The 16,540-nt window shown below is 28.0% G+C and overlaps 3 protein-coding genes across 4 annotated transcripts in view; 1 reads left to right on the top strand and 2 right to left on the bottom strand.

Moving 5' to 3' along the window:
* The window catches only part of LOC119687709 (metal transporter CNNM4), a 44,145-nt gene extending 41,734 nt beyond the window's left edge, over nt 1-2,411 (bottom strand). Inside the window, exon 1 of the mRNA XM_038102122.1 lies at nt 1,682-2,411. Coding sequence (XP_037958050.1) covers nt 1,682-2,046 — 365 coding nt within the window. The 5' untranslated portion in view covers nt 2,047-2,411. The remainder of the gene's footprint in view (nt 1-1,681) is intronic.
* Nucleotides 2,412-6,640: 4,229 nt separating this feature from the next.
* On the top strand, nt 6,641-11,066 carry LOC119688062 (NHL repeat-containing protein 2). Of its 2 annotated transcripts, XM_038102691.1 has the most exons (5): nt 6,641-6,783; nt 6,861-7,058; nt 7,117-8,324; nt 8,389-9,167; nt 10,896-11,066. In XM_038102691.1, exons 2-4 carry the CDS (start codon nt 6,869-6,871, stop codon nt 9,163-9,165), a joined length of 2,175 nt encoding a protein of 724 aa, XP_037958619.1. In that variant the 5' UTR covers nt 6,641-6,783; nt 6,861-6,868; the 3' UTR covers nt 9,166-9,167; nt 10,896-11,066. The 2 variants fall into 2 exon arrangements, with proteins under 2 accessions (XP_037958619.1, XP_037958620.1); XM_038102692.1 differs by lacking the exon at nt 6,641-6,783 and having other exon boundaries at nt 6,799-7,058.
* Nucleotides 11,067-13,357: 2,291 nt separating this feature from the next.
* LOC119690040 lies at nt 13,358-16,036 on the bottom strand. The gene is made up of 4 exons (XM_038105023.1): nt 15,898-16,036; nt 14,047-14,183; nt 13,826-13,973; nt 13,358-13,766 (listed from the first exon to the last, which is right to left on the bottom strand). The coding sequence occupies exons 1-4, from the start codon at nt 15,927-15,929 to the stop codon at nt 13,418-13,420; spliced, it is 666 nt and encodes a 221-aa protein (XP_037960951.1). The 5' UTR covers nt 15,930-16,036; the 3' UTR covers nt 13,358-13,417.
* Nucleotides 16,037-16,540: the final 504 nt, after the last annotated feature.

The following is a 16,540-nucleotide window of genomic DNA, read 5'->3' as shown; positions in this document are numbered from 1 at the left end:
TTGAGTTAAATTAATTATAGTTTATAAAGACATAATTTAATGGTTTTAGTTCTATACAGAGGTAAATTAATATGATTATAAACCATGTAGAATAATGTTATAGACCTGTACACATGTTTAAATAATATTTAAAATTTAATTTAACCGGGCTTAAGGTCGGTTATTTAACAACTCAAATTATTAATAAGTAACACTTATTAAGTTGTTAAAATTTTTATTTATATGTACACTGAAGATGGCCTAGAAGTAGTCCGAAGTATCTTTTTTTTAAATACTAACAGAAATTTTAACAATATCTTAGTAAGTGTTACTTATTAATAATTTAAGCTGTTAAATTAATCTCAGTTGAATTAAATTTTATTGAAATGTAGGTTGAAAAGGTTAATTAATAATCAATTATAATAATTAAAAGAAGACTTTATTAAGCCATATACATATAAGACCTCTGACTTAAGAGGTTTCCAAAATATTGTATCTACTTCGTTATTTATCCAATTAGGATGTAATTAGAAATTCAGATGTAGAATGGAAAAAGAGAAAAGGTGTGTGATTAAGTCCAATTAGTGACATTCTAATTGGACAAAATAAACCATCGTTATTAGTGCTTTCAAGTGATAAAATATCTGACAGATATCAAAATATTATTGAATTGAATTAATTGTATACTGAAATTATCATTTGAATATAATTTAAATTAAAACTAAACACATTATCGCTAATTATTTTTGGAAAGCATAATTCCGTCAATACCAAAACTGAATGGTACTTGAAGTTATATATAATTTTCGTAATATATAATCAAATATGCTTTTTTAAACTAAATATAACTGGAAATAACTGATAGTGACTAAAATTATAAATAAATTGGTAATATCAATGCGGTCATCCTACGAACCGTACGTCGTATTTCGTAAGATATGCAAAACAAATAAATGAAAAATATTACATCGTTTATGTTTCAAATTCGATTTTCAATAAATTTTACTTAGAAATCATAAAATTATATTGAGGATAATGTATCATGAGACCAATAGATAAGTCTATTATTTTTTTAGTAAATAAAAATTTGGTTAACAAAAATTTTAAAAAATATAATTTTGTTAAGATTATCTGTGGCCTTTGTTAACAGATACTATATGTCCTTAGCTATATATCGCCATATCATCAAATACCGGTAAAAATTTACTATACACTATTTAATACTATACACCAATGTAAACAAAGGATTTCTGCTTTGAGAGAACGAGGCGGGAGAAATAGTGAAATGGAAAATGTGACAATATGTGATAATAAACATTCAAGTAAGATGACTTAATTTCTGATAGCCTTTTTGCACTTATTCCCATAGTACTTAATTTCCTTGCTAAAATGACTAAGTGACAAAGATCACGTCATTGACAATGAGATGTACACCACAAGCTGAACCAGATAATATATTAGTCTGTCTGTCACTACATTTTTCACAAATAAACATATAACGGTTCAATAATAAAAGGCGGCAGAAGAGGAGGTAATGTTCGCGCACATGAAAACATTTGGCCAAATATTTCACTTTTGATTTCGATATAAACAGAACACAATTTTGTGTCTATACAAGCGAGGCGTATGCATTAATAACAATTTTTTGAATTAACTTTCGCTTACAATATTGGGTATATTTTTATTATATTTATATTTTTACCTTGCTTGCACGGATTCCGATGCAGGATTATGCTCTTCGACGTTGGCCACATTTCCTTCGTTGCGATTTTGTGGTAAAGTTTTATCTAAGCTTTTAAATGAATCACTCGTTTTCTGTACCGTAGAATTTCCGAAATTAACGCAATTAAAAAATATAAGTAAAATCATTGGAATTAATGCCACTGAAGGGGTGTAGGAACTGCGTTGTGCTGCTCTTGAACACATTGGGTAACGGGAAATTGATTTTCCGTTTTTCACGTAAGCTCCTACATTCAATATTTGGTCTTTAGGTGCATTTGGAATTAAGTTTATTAAAACACTAGTCCGTTTTTGGCATTTCACTGATTGCGACAAGTTTTCTTCCATAATAAATGTTTCTTATCACTTTCCTATGAACCAATAAAAAAAATCACTTGTTTTTTTCCTTAACACACTTATTAATATTCGCCTTTCCCTCCGTTGGGTTATTATTTTCGTTCAACTATTATTGCTCTTGCCGCACTTGTGCACCGATTGGCTGTTTCTTTTCGTTTGACTTGTCTATTGTATTTTGAGTTAACATATATGACAGGGTTCTTACAGGTTTTTTGAGCACAAGTGTAGCCTGCCTTTCAATACGTTTTCAATGTTGACACTAGAAAGTACTTAAAGTAGGTATCTCTTCAAAATGGTATGTTCAGTCTTTGTTAGTAATGGTTTTAAAATAAAATATTAACAAAATTTCAATATATGCTTTTAGTTTAGTGCTAAAATTCTTTTTAGCGCTAAAGTTTTAAAATAAAATATTAACAAAATTTTAATATATAGTATTAGTTTGGTTCCAAAGTTCTAAGAATTTTATTCGAATTTATCTAATTTAAACTAATTTATCAATTTTTTTGTAATACAACCAATTTAAAATTGAAGTAATAAACAAAGCTAATACTACTAGATAACTTTTTTATTGCGTATTTTTTAACACTATTTTTGAGAAAATATGATACATATATTAATATGCACACTATTACAAATTATTTATTGTGATTTTATTTGCTTGAAATTTTGCTTGAATATATGCAGATTTATACAATTAACATTTTTTTAAAATGTATTTATTCACAAGAAATACAATAACTAGTTTTTGCTTTTTTTAGACACCTACAATTTTACATATATTTTACTATATGATGCAGTTTATTTAAATATATGTACGAAACACTGAAATTCATCACCACCACAATTGATAAAATTTAAGAGAACGTAAAAAAAAATGTAAATTCATTGGTAAGTATTGCAAAACACACATTTTTTGACAAGTTTTGCAGAATTTGATTACATGTCAAACTATTTCGACGTTAAAGTAACATGACACGTTAAAGTTTGACATTTTCTCACATATTCAATGAATTTGCCAAATCATGAAAAGTTCTCTATCGCACTTTTTTTAACAAATATATACCAATATTCAAACAACTATTATTTAAAATGTTTGATGTTTGTAATTGTGACATATTTACAAAGAAAGGGAAACAAATGTTTGGTGGTTGCATTTCCTTGAAAACGATGCACTTCTTTTTAGAACTTCTACTTCCCAAAAAGTATTTAATCGAAGTTAAAATTATGTTTCCAGCTTATATTGTAAGGTTTAAAGGTATATTTAAACTTTATGCAACATTTTTTTGGCTGAGGCCAAAAATCAAATCAACAGGCAAGTTGAAAAATCAGCTGCTTGAAATGAGAACAAATGAATTACAACGAATGTAAACACTTTTAAAAGGCTCATCCGAAATGAGTCAAAGTTTGGCGCGTCAAGTTTTGACATAAAAAATAACTAAAAATTATGCACATCAACATTTAGCACAAGTATAGCATGCTAAATAAAATTCTTGAAAAGTCCTATTATTATTTATGGAACTGATATTTTCAAAAATGAGGCTATTATGTAAATATATAAATATTGTATTTATTATTTAAATTTATGTAAATTATATATACTATTATTTTATATTATATAAAATTAAAATTAATAAAATATACAAAAATAATATGTTAAATAAAACTAATATTAATATTACAGGTATATAATATTAACAAGGTAATTAAAATATAATTATTATATATTATATATAATATATATAATGTATATAATATATATAATATATAAAATAATCCTTTGAAAAATAAAATTTATATTACGATTATTTAATTAAATATAAGCAATATTTTTATTTTGATATATATTCATTCCGTTATATCAAATTGTATAGTAGTATTTAAAAACACTGTTATAATTAAGCATATCGTTGCTGTTTGTTATATTAACGTAATTAGGATATTAATGCAACAAATGGTTAGATTATATTATGACAGTGTGCGAGTTCGAGTAAAATGATGGTAAATTGATGGAAATAGTTAATTATTTCGGTACGGAAGAGAATGTTGGTATTTACCAGAATTTCGAGTGGGGTAAATTAGATAAAAATTAGGTAAATTAGGTGTTAATATTGTGCAAATTTTATTAGATGTTTAATAAATAAAAAAATAAATTTGAAAACTTTTAACTAAATATAATAAATAAGCACAATAAACAAATAAATAAATATTTACATAAGTGCAGTGCAAAAAAACCCTAGAAAATTTTAATTTACTTTACCTCAATTTTCTCGAGCTCGCACACGTTCTATATCGGATGGACAGACGGACGCATGCTTTACTTATATCATTAATATATGGTATTGCAAACTATTGCTTATATCATTACACTTTAATATTGTATTTGATATTATACTAAATGTTTTATTAAGTTTATACTATCGCATTTAATGCATTTCTCATTTATTGTGTGTATAAACTGCAGTTACAGTGGATGCAAATTTTTTTCTTGCGTTCACAAATATTTATTTTTTCGTTCGAACGTGTCGCTCGCGTCGGTTACATTCCTTGCAAGTAGATAGTTTTGCTTTGCTTGTTTTGAAAGTAGCATGAACAATGATAACGAAATATATTTAGCAGAAAATCTAATATTAAATTATCTTTTGGCGAAGTAGAATAAGATGAGTACAATTTTTTGAATACAACAGGATGTAAAAGTTTTTCTTAGATCTGTCGTACAATAATTTATTTATAGTTTCAGATATAGTTTTTATAAAGATAAAAGATTTTAAGTAATAATATCAAAATTAAAGTATGAAGTTAATAAAAATTTAATGTAACATAACTTATTATTAAAAATTAATGAAATTAATTCTAAAAGTAACATATGTTTTTAAATACATTTCCATTAATAAAACTAAAATTATATCAAAACAATAAACACGTTTTAAATTAACTGCTACCTTCAATTTTGTGGGAACAAATGAATTTCAAACATAATCAATATTATTATGTGCATTTGATTTTTTCTTATGATCATTCTTATGAATGAATTCGCTTACAATGTAACCGCAGTCTTAAGTGAATAATATTGGTTTGTGTACATGATACAAAAAAGGAATTTTAGAACAATAACGCGAAACTTCTTTTCAGAATATATCAAGTATGTTTGAGCAATGACACTAGTTGCTTCCCGACTTTAATAAATGTCAGAATTTTATATGCAGATGGCTTTGTTATCACAAACATCGCGATTTAAGTTTATCGCTATCATTATAAATCAGCTGTTATTATTGTTGTCAAGTGCTATGGAAAAGGAAATTCTTTCGCTTATATTTTTTAGGGATGTGTTGCGCGAGCAATAATACGAGCAATTAATATCTCTTCATATTTAGCATCTTAAAAATCTTGACATTTTTGGGTTCAATTCCTTGTAGCTGCAATTACCATGTTCCCAATGTATCAATTTATCAATTTATAATAATTAAATTTAGATTTGGTTGTTTCCATTAATATAAGCTGATTTAAGAAAGAGCTTTTAAGTGTAAGACAGTTCAGTGAAAGTTCTAGGATAGCTTTTGTTTGTTTTCATTAAATTGTTAGTAGATAATAGTAAATTTGTATTGTTAGCAGAAATTTATTAATTGAAAATGGAAAATTCAGAAAATGCAAAAATTTTGTGTATAATGTTTATTTATAAAAAACAAACATTTTAAAAAACGTACCTTTTGTTCCTTTGATTTGTTTGCTTTTTGTTTATTTATCATTTGTCTTTTGGAAAATATATTTTGCAATCTTGCATTCAACACTTTTGGTGTTATTTCACTTAATTTATTCTTATCTAAGTTGGAAAGCTCTTTGTAAGGTTAATTAACTACATTAGCAATCTAAATTAAATAAACTGCTTTAATGTAGGCAATAGGAATATACTATTAAAGTGGTTGTGATTTGTGAATAATTAATTGTTTTGTGTAAGTTTCAGAAAGTTCTAGAAAATCAAAAAATAATTAAGATTAATGTAATTTAAAGTAATAATTAAACTAATATAATTAATTAAAGTGAACTGAATTTACATTACAGCAGAAACAGATGCATATATTTACAACGGTATATATATTTTATGTAATACGCTGGTTTGTGTTAATATGGCACTCTTTATGTTATATATATATTTTTTGTATATTATTTTTGAGAAAATGGTTTAAAATAAAATTATGCCCTTAGTATTAAAATGTATTGTATACGCAGTGTTATATCAAAGTTATGTGCGAAATAATTGTACCGGTTTGTGTGATATCGCAAAAGAATCCCTGTTATCTATATACCATATCAGAATAATCAAATATTAAAATCGGTGTGGCTGAATGTTTATTACCACATGATTCTAGTTACGAATTTTTAATGTCAAAAAACCAAATGAAATTACTCAGAAAATACTCCTATTTTAGCAAACACCGTAGTGGTTAAGGACCGGGTGGGCAAAATAGTAAAATCGTGTGAGAAAAATTATTAAGCGCCATTGTGTGATATTAGGCTTTGTGTTTTTGTACTGCGTGATACTTTCATCGTATTACACAAAATTTTAAATATTTTAGAAAATTTTATATATATTTTTTCGAGTAACTTTTAGTTTCTTTTCTTTATCTTCTTTGATTTGAACAGTGCATTTACAAATATTCGAACACATCGCGAAATGTTTTGGCAACTGAACGTACCCCGCTATTTGTCATCGTTTGCCGACAGATAAAGAAGGTTTATTAAAAATATATATATATTAAATGCATATTTGTTCATTAATTCAATACAATTAAATACATTTGAATTAATAGTGACCAAGATGGAGGACTCTGACGGGTTGAGACCAATTGACTTTTTGTCTGAGAACTCTGATCGTTTGGAGAAGAGGTTTATGGAGTTTGAAGACAATCAAGAAGCTCAAGATGAATTAATATGTAATTATTTAGATGACTGGCCAGCTGAACAAGGTTTAAGTGTTTTGGATGAAATGAAAATTGAGTTCGAACCAGGTTTTTATTAAAAATTTTAATACGCATTTTATGTGTGCTGAAGTTCGTATCGTTTTAGATTTGGAATGGTTTAATGTAACGCAACCGTTAACAATGGAAGATTTAAATGGCAAAGTGGTTATACTTGATTTTTTTACATACTGTTGCATTAATTGTATGCATATATTGCCAGATTTGCATGATTTAGAAGAAATGTATCCGCCAGATCGGGGTTTAGTTATAATTGGAGTACATACTCCGAAATTCGATAATGAGAAAAGTGATTCAAATATTGTAGCGGCAACGAAACGATACAACATTACGCACCCAATTGTAAATGACGCGCAGTCGACTTTATGGCGTCAACTAGGTATACAATGTTGGCCAACGTTGATAGTATGCAGTCCAAATGGTTTACCTATTCTACTACTTATGGGGGAAGGACATGGTTTCTTCCTAAAACGCTTTATAGGGGAAGCGTTGCGATTTTATGAAGACGCTGATGATATATCAGACTCCTCTTTGCCAATTGTGCACTCAACAGAACCATTGCCCGCATCTAATTTGCGTTTTCCAGCAAAGATGGCGAGGAGTGATCGAGGGTTATATGCTTTAGCAGATGCTGGTAATAATAGAGTGTTGGTCATTGATAGCATGGGAAATGTCTTGCATAAAGTTGGAGGCACTGAATCTGGTTATGCTGATGGTGATTTTGCAACTGCACGTTTTAATGCACCACATGGCGTTGTCTTCTTTAATAACGATACGATAGTGGTGGCTGATACAAAAAATCATCTCTTGCGAGAAATTTCTATAAGCAACGACAGGGTTATTACCTTAGCTGGTACCAGATGGCAAGGTACAGATCGTGAAGGTGGCAATTTAGGCAACGTGCAACCAATATCGTCTCCATGGGATGTTGCAGTTTATAGAACTCGGGATATGGATATGTCATTTCATATAGATGACCAAAGCGTAGAAGAGAAACCAATCGTTTTAGTAGCTATGGCAGGTTTACACCAAATATGGGCCTATTTCCCAGAAGGCATGATTTGGTGGAAATATCGAAAGTTCGAACCTTGTACATGCAATGCTCTTGTTGGCAATGGCGCTGAAGAGAATAGAAATAATTCATATCCACAAAATGCAGCCTTTGCGCAACCTTCTGGGCTTGCAGTTGGTGACAATTTTCTTTTTGTAGCCGACAGCGAAAGTTCCAGTATACGAAAAGTGTCTTTGATTGATGGGAAAGTAATGCCGGTAGTAGGCGGCGATCGCGATCCCTTGGTAAGGAATATATAATCTAATTTCTTAAATATGACAATAATAATATTGTAATATTATATTTTAGAACTTATTTGCTTATGGCGACGTTGATGGAAAGTTGTTCAGTGCGAAACTTCAGCATCCATTGGGTGTGGCATATAATCATATAAGCGAAAAAGTTTATATAGCTGATACATATAATCACAAAATCAAAATGGTTGATCCAATTGCAAGTACAATAGAATCATTGGTTGTTTATAATGAACAAGGGGCACTGCATCGTTTTAGCGAACCAGCCAGTGTGTGTGTTGATACCAGCGGCGAATTTTTATTTGTGAGTGATACAAACAATCACAACATACAATATGTAAATTTGCAAACAATGGTCACAAAAACTTTTCATTTGAACTTTAATTATGCTCCTATGCCCAGTGAGTTAGATATAATACCAAGCTGTAAATATTTATGGCATAGTCTCCCTCTACGGAGCTACAAAGAATTACTACTACATGTACTTTTTGTGTTTGATGCTGGCATGAAATTTAATGCTGAAGCGCCACAAAAATGGACACTTACAACAACAGAAACAGCTCTAGTTGCTCCTTATACAACTGGAACATTGAACGTAGATGGAAAACTGGTCATAGAATTTAAACGGTTGCCTACAACGCAAACATTTTTGAGAGAATCACTTACATTGGAGTTCTGCTTGGCCCTATGTAATGACAATAGCTGCCTTATGAAAAGATTTGCTATACTCATCAATGATGACATAAATTCAGCCTATTTGCCGTCTATGTCTGCTGTTGGTGAAACTATAACTATAAAATTAAGCAGTAAAAACGTCGTAATATGTGACTGATAGTAAGTTTCAATTTTGTTTATTAATTATTTAAAACTGGCAATTCAAACTTAAGATATTAAATAGTTGTTACCGTTTAGTGGTTAAGCAAAACTCTAAAAAAAAATTCCTTCATGGATAGTTCGTTTGTAATTTTTTGTGAGTGACTTCAATTTATTTTATTTATTTTTATATATTGAGTCATTTGTTAAATGATTAAATGATCTTATTGTAAGCCACTGAGAACTCAAAGTACTGATACAATAAAATAAAACTGATTGATATCCACACTAATTCAGTTGTTCCATAACTGGTTGCTTGATACTGAATATATCGAGACATCGACATATTGTGTAGTGAAAAAAGTTGTTTAGAGTAACCGATTTTAACAAAATCAGTTGCTAAATTTTGGAGCCCTAAAATTGTAATCCTGTCGGATAATCCAATTTATGTGTGCATTTTTAACAGAAGTTAATTGTATTATTAATTTTTATTTATTTGTTTGGAACATTTTATTTTATTTTGTTGACACTTTTTTTTTCTTGATTTTTCAAAATCAATTCTTATTATATACTTAACGTTATAATTTTAAATCGTCTTAATTATGGATTAATTGGAGAGTATACATTTGATAAGTATTTTGTTGTAAATGAGATTTTATTGTGAATGGAATTTTATTGTAAATGAGATTTTGTTGTAAATGAGATTTTGTTGTAAATGAGATTTTATTGTAAATGAGATTTTGTTGTAAATGAGATTTCGTTGTTAATGAGATTTTGTTGTAAATGAGATTTTGTTGCAAATGAGATTTTGTTGTAAATGAGATTTCGTTGTTAATGAGATTTTGTTGTAAATGAGATTTCGTTGTTAATGTATTTTATATGACCATACCTTCCTTATGCCCATTTTTAAGGCTTATCCATCGATAACGTAGATAGATAATTCATACTGGAGTCATGCAGTAGAAAATAAGGCAAAATACTTACCATATAATGATAAGCTCGCTTATTTAATATTAGTTTTAGAATAACATTTTAATGAAATTGGGTAATAGTAAAGGATTGCAAATTTTTAATTTTTTCTACAAACAATAGTGTTAATGTTTAAACAACAACAATATGCAATGATAAAGTTAATTTATTATACTGTGGTTTATGCGTTAGTTGTAATTAATAACAGTGCAAGTTCAATTTGAATAACGCTGTGTGTGTTAATACTAGAGTCCACGATTTGAATTTGGCACGATTCAGTTCCTGATACTTGTTCTCGAAAAATTATATGCGGACAAATAAATTAATAGATATTTTCAAAGTCCATTGATGATGGATACTTGGAGATTTACGATTACTTGATTAAAAATTAAATTTTTGAATTTAGACTATTCTCACTATTGCCATCTCTTCTATATGATATGTAAAGTTCTTATCATAGATAATAGAAATTCTAGTTAAAAATTTGACCAAGAGATTCTTTCTGTTCCTTTTTGTTGCACTAAAGCTACTTTAGAATCCAATAAAGTGTTAATAGTTTTTATTTTTTCTATAAAAAAAATCATTAGCATGTATTTTTGTGACAACGATTTATTTTTGTGACAACGATTTTGTGACAACGATTTATAGACTTGTGCCGAAATTTCTTTAATTCAAAAAATATTACCACTAATTTAGAGGAATTTGAGGAATTTAGAGGAAATCTATTAGAATTTTTTTTGTGTTAAATAATGAAATATTTTAATTATTTTTTTTTTTTAGATGTTCCGGAAGGAGTAGTAGATTATTGCCTGTTATTATCTACACTAATAGATTATGGACTTTTAACTGATGAAGGGTGTTATAATTTGTAATCGGATTGGGCGAATCGGACTAATTAAATTGATTTGATCGAAATTAAGAATTTTAATTATTTTATAAAAAATTATACAATTAAATAAAATGAATAAATAGTAATAAAAAAAAATTAAAATTAATAACAATAGAAACACCACAAATATTCAGAAAAGTATATATATGATATGTTAAGACATACTGTATAATAATATCAAAATTGTGTTAGAAATTTGTTTTAAAAAGAAAATATTTGAGAAAATGTGTAACGAATTTCAAAATATTTGTGGTGAATGTAAATTTTACTATTACTATGTTTACACTACAATTATAGAATGTCATTAGCACTTTTTTGTATGGATTTTGTAAGAAAAATGACACTTATTGGTGTTTATTTGTCGAAGTAATTGCAATAGTGTAAACGGGGTGTAATTTAGTTTGGTTTTAAAAGTATTTTAGAAGTTTTTGTGTTTATTTATTTCTAAAAAATTGTTGTTGTGTCGTTGTTAACATTTAAAAGCTTTTATTATACGTAAATAACTAATCTATCAGTTTTGAAATGTTGTTAAAATAATTTGTAAACAAAAAAAAAAAGAAAATAAACTAACATACAATAAACCATATAAAATTGATTTTAATTATTGTTTGTTACTTAAAAATTGCATTAGATTATAAATTTATTAAAATATAATCTAATGTGATCATTTAATTTAAGAATATTTTTTTTTTCATTTCATGTTTTATTAAACCACTTTTAACATAAGAAATTTACAATAAACATTCAAATCTTAAACTAAATATAAAAAGTTAAAGCCTTAGCTTGTGGGTTACTTGTAATCTTTTTGAAGATAGAGAGGTAGTAAAATTATCTCCAAATATATTTTAAATATTAATAATAATGAATTCAAATTGAACTGAGCAGGTCAATAGTGGTTTCTTTTGCAGACGCGAAGTTCTAAGTGTTGGAAGCAACTCTCTGACATGTGGGTTGGGATGTACTTTAAGATTCGTAAGATATTTGCCTATATAATATGTGCTCGGGCAACATCCTTCACTAGTGGAATGTTTAGATCCTCATGGATATTAGAGTTTTTTTCATACCACGGGCCTCCTATATTTTTCGTGCGATGAATTTTTGCACTTTTTGAATCTTTTCAATATTTGTAGAGCAAGCTGAGCACTCAAAATTAATTCCAATAAATATTGTTTATTTTCAGCCAACAAATAATCACATATAAACAAAATCTGATACATAAAAAATTCACAATTTTAAAAGTTCTGCTCTTAATTTTGAAGCTAGTCCAACTCTGGAAAATGTACCTAACTTTTCTCATTAGATGTCCATTAGACCAATCTGAGTTTACCACATCGAGGAAGGGAACCAACGCAGAAATGACAATATGAGACTTAAAAGGTGATCGAAAATGTGTGATCACACGGACCAGATTGTTCACCACATACTTGAAACTTTTTTATAAAGGCCTGGTGATCGATATAAAATCTTTATATATTAATACATTTTATACCAAACGATATATAAAAAAAGTGAATAATACTAGGTTGTTGTTGTTGCCCGATGGGACTAAGTGTCGAACGGCACTTGGTTCTCGCTGGCGACAAGTGGTTCCGGAGCGTAGACCCGGCTCTTCTTACAATCAATAATACCAGGTTATCTCCTTCAATCCTTCCATTGATTGTCCTTATTTTGGTCAGTAATTATATTTATTAAATGATATTCGTGCCAAAAGTGGTTCTTGCGCTGTAAAATAGTACATCAAGTTGATGTATTCTGGTGGCCTTTGTTTGAGATTTGAAGACGTGATCTTGGTACTAGATAAATTGAACTAATGTGGACTAATAAAAATCGATGATAGTGCATAGAAAATTTTGTAAATGTTACCTTTACATTAGTAATTTTTTGATAAGTGGAGAATGGCCATTAACAAAATCTGCTATAAGTCAGTGATGTAGGTAGCGTCTACAAAACAGAGGATATCTACGAAATTACTTTGTGAATGAATATACTGTCTATTCCAAACCTATATTTTATCATGCAAATTCCTTTAATTTTTAATAAAGACTACATATTTAAATAAATCAAACAAACGTTATGAGTTAATGTATATATACATATTAATTACTTTATTTATTAATATTAAAGCATTTCAATGAAATTAAAATTTAATTTTGTTTAAAAATACGTGAAGTCATTGTGACAGGCAAGAAATTCTTAGTCTAGTCTATAAAATTATATATAAGATAACTTACAAATATTTGCAAAGATTACTGATTAAGAGTTAAGCAATATTTGTTGCTTCTTTGCAATTATTTACCATCCTCTATCATTTATTAAAGTTTAAAGAATAAATAATAATGCTATAAATAAAGGAACAAAATTTTAAACTTATAGAAAAATAATATAAAAAAAAATTTATAATTTCGTAAATACTCTACTTATTTACTTCTTCTTGCTTGGCTTTCATGGCAACGTCAATGCATTTTTGCATTACATCGATTTGTGCTGATTTACTTAATGTGTCTATCGCTGTAGTGATAAGTTCTCCAAAATGGATCACTTCATCACTCTTTCGTTTGTTTTTCATCCTAATTTCACATATTTTATGATATTTCTTGAGTGCATCGACTAATAAAACGTCCACTTCATCTTTTTTAGCTTCTGAAGCTTTGTTAGTATTTGATCTTTTTTGCGGTAATGATGAAGATGTATCAGAATCAGCATCAGAATCAGAATCTTTATCTGAATCATTGCGTGACGCACAAGTTTTACGTGGCCGTACTCTGGAAAAAAACTTAATTTATTAAATCAATTTTGATTAAAAAAGCCAATCTTTGTTTACCGTCGCTGCAGAATGTGGTCTTTTAAAAACAGAAGACTGTCATACGTGGGCCATTCTCTGCGCTTTCGATTAATTTGTTTTTGTTTATAGCGATTTTCTCGGCTAAAACGTTCTCTCAAAACCACCCACCTTTTTGCTACAGCCTTTTCTGCAATTAGATAAATAGATAACCTTAGTGTTATATACTTTTTTACCTGAACTTAGAATAATCTGGTAATTACCTTCCATTTCCAATTCCTCCGCAATGCGTTTCCAAACCAAGCGTTTTTGATCATTATTTTTATATGACGGATGACTTTTATCATACAACATACGATGCATACGCACCATGTCAGCAAGGGCTTTATCATTCATTTTTCTGTTAATGAATATATAAACATATTTGAAAAATCTATTATGAAATATTTTTAAATTTATACTAACTTTATTTTATATATAATATGCAATGTATATTAATGTAAAAATTCACAAATAAATTTGCAGGCGCAAATATTTAAGTCTTTAACGATAAAACGATAACTTTATAACAGCTGATATAAAATTTCTGTCGTTAGTGCGAAAATTTTGTGTTACGGCACGACTAATAACTTCACATAAGCAAAGAATACATGTAAAAGACAGTATCAGTTCATTTCACATTAAATTATATTTCAAATTATTTGATTTTTAATTATTTAATATTATTAAGTTTATTATTTAATGTTAAGTTTTTTTTTGATATTTTTCTATTTTCTATTTTTTAATTGATTGATAAGTTGTCGTAGTGTGAACTATTGTGCAATTATAGTTGTGTACAGTGGTGAAGTGTATTAACGTTGTATTTTATTATGTTCATACTCACAATAATCAAACAAAATCCATAAATTTTTGTGTTGATTTTGCAATAACCGCATATTTGCGAATTATTCAAATTTACATTGCATTATTAATATTGGATTTACACGAGATTTTTGTTCATAATTTCAGCTGTCATGTTTGTAATTTTAGTTGTCATATTTGTAATTTTAGCTGACAATTTTTGTTGCTAAACTTACAAACAAAACTCTTGTGTGAATCCAGTTCAAGACAAGTTTGTCTGTATTTATAATCAACACTATTTACACTACGTATTAGAGATATTTTAAAGTTTAAATTTATTCCGAAATATTTATGTACAAAATATTAGTAACAATAAAGCGCCAAAAATATGTCTGATGAAGATATTATTTTAATGCTTCAAATATAAAAATTTCTAATGAGAAGATGATTACTTTTATGTAAAAATTTAAAAATTTATAGAAACTGTAAAAATTTGTATATATGTATATGTTGATCCTTTTTTCGAGTCAGCGCAACTGGGCACTTTTACTCTTTGATAGCTGGAGGTACTACAGGGTCTCACCCATCTCATTGACTAATTTATGTATTCCCTATCAGTGATTGATTATATTTAATTTTCAAGTTTAAATATTTGCAGTTATGGATTATTTTATGGGCAATATGATCATACATAGTTTCTGTGTAAACTATGATCTTTCAGTATAAAAAGAAACATTACATTTCGTTATTTTAATTGTTATTCATACATTGTATATGGGGTACAGCAAAAATTTATTACTAATTGGTTATGTGTTTTATTCAATCGACTTTTCATCAATGTGTTTTAAGCAGTAATTTCAATTGTAGACACTACGATGACATCAGTTTTTTAGCTTCATTAAATATAAATTCCTAGTAGGAAAAGTGGTCTTCGAAGACATTGGCTTTGAGACGGTCTTTGATACTGCGTCCGCAAGTTTAATTATATGCTTTCAATCATTAACTGGCGTGACAAATAAGTTAGCTAAAGTATTTATACTCTAGAAGGTACGAAATGAGCAGATTATCGTTATCTTCTCCCCACTATGGATTAAAAAAAAAAAATTAAAAAGGAATCAAACTTTTAAATTGAAACTCGAAAAACTAATTTACATAAAAATTACATATCACGTAAATTCAAAGATGGCCAAATAAAAAGTAAAATCGATCAATTTAAATTAAATACAAGCTTATTACAATACTGACAATATCATATTTAAAATTTGTTTACTTACCCTGATGTCTCGCTGTGTTTTTGACATTCCATCTTCTAATATTGTAAACAAATTTACGATATTAGAACATTTGTAGTGTTGTATATGGTGTTTTCGATTGGTAAATCTGGATTCAATCTAGATTTAATCTACATCTGTGAAACTTCGTTGTCCAATCGAACATTTTTAGAGTAATCTAAAATTTTTGTAAATGTGTTTTTGTAAATTTTTGTAAATAAATCAATTGAATCAAAATGTGCACATTTAAGTCTTCATCTGTGTAAAATACACAACATTTACCATAAAATCTTCAAACAATACTTTTTCCGTATTTGCAAATGGTGTCAAGTTGGAATATATATCTTCGTCTGCATCTGCATCACACCTTTTTATCTGTCAAATCATACAAAACAGCTGTTAATTTTAGGATAATTTTGCTACTTTGGCAAAATGTCTGGAGTATTATAAATTAATTTTGAGTACTATACAGATTTATCAATGGAAAATGAAAATTGTACTAAAATTAAATTTCGATTAAAAATGTTACGCCAGATTTACCAATCGAAAACGTTTATAACTTTAAACGATATTTCAAATAAATTTCGAGCAAAAGGTTTAATTTTTTGTATGATAAATCGTACACTAGAAATCGTAAGAAAGTATC

The sequence above is a fragment of the Teleopsis dalmanni genome, chromosome X (genome assembly GCF_002237135.1).
Source record: "Teleopsis dalmanni isolate 2A chromosome X, ASM223713v2, whole genome shotgun sequence".
NCBI classification, from domain to species: Eukaryota; Metazoa; Arthropoda; class Insecta; order Diptera; family Diopsidae; genus Teleopsis; species Teleopsis dalmanni.
The sequence above is the reverse complement of the archived record's forward strand: the minus strand, read 5'-3'. Positions and strand labels throughout refer to the sequence as shown.

What these genes read in the sequence shown, in the direction of transcription:
- LOC119688062 (XM_038102691.1), top strand. Translation starts at nt 6,869, where the DNA reads ATGGAGGACTCTGACGGGTTGAGACCAATTGACTTTTTGTCTGAGAAC. An exon ending in GAAAATTGAGTTCGAACCAG is followed by an intron (nt 7,059 to 7,116) that starts GTTTTTATTAAA and finishes GTATCGTTTTAG; the next exon opens with ATTTGGAATGGTTTAATGTA. An exon ending in GCGGCGATCGCGATCCCTTG is followed by an intron (nt 8,325 to 8,388) that starts GTAAGGAATATA and finishes ATTATATTTTAG; the next exon opens with AACTTATTTGCTTATGGCGA.
- LOC119690040 (XM_038105023.1), bottom strand. Translation starts at nt 15,929, where the DNA reads ATGGAATGTCAAAAACACAGCGAGACATCAGG. An exon ending in GGAGGAATTGGAAATGGAAG is followed by an intron (nt 13,974 to 14,046) that starts GTAATTACCAGA and finishes ATCTAATTGCAG; the next exon opens with AAAAGGCTGTAGCAAAAAGG. An exon ending in GACCACATTCTGCAGCGACG is followed by an intron (nt 13,767 to 13,825) that starts GTAAACAAAGAT and finishes GTTTTTTTCCAG; the next exon opens with AGTACGGCCACGTAAAACTT.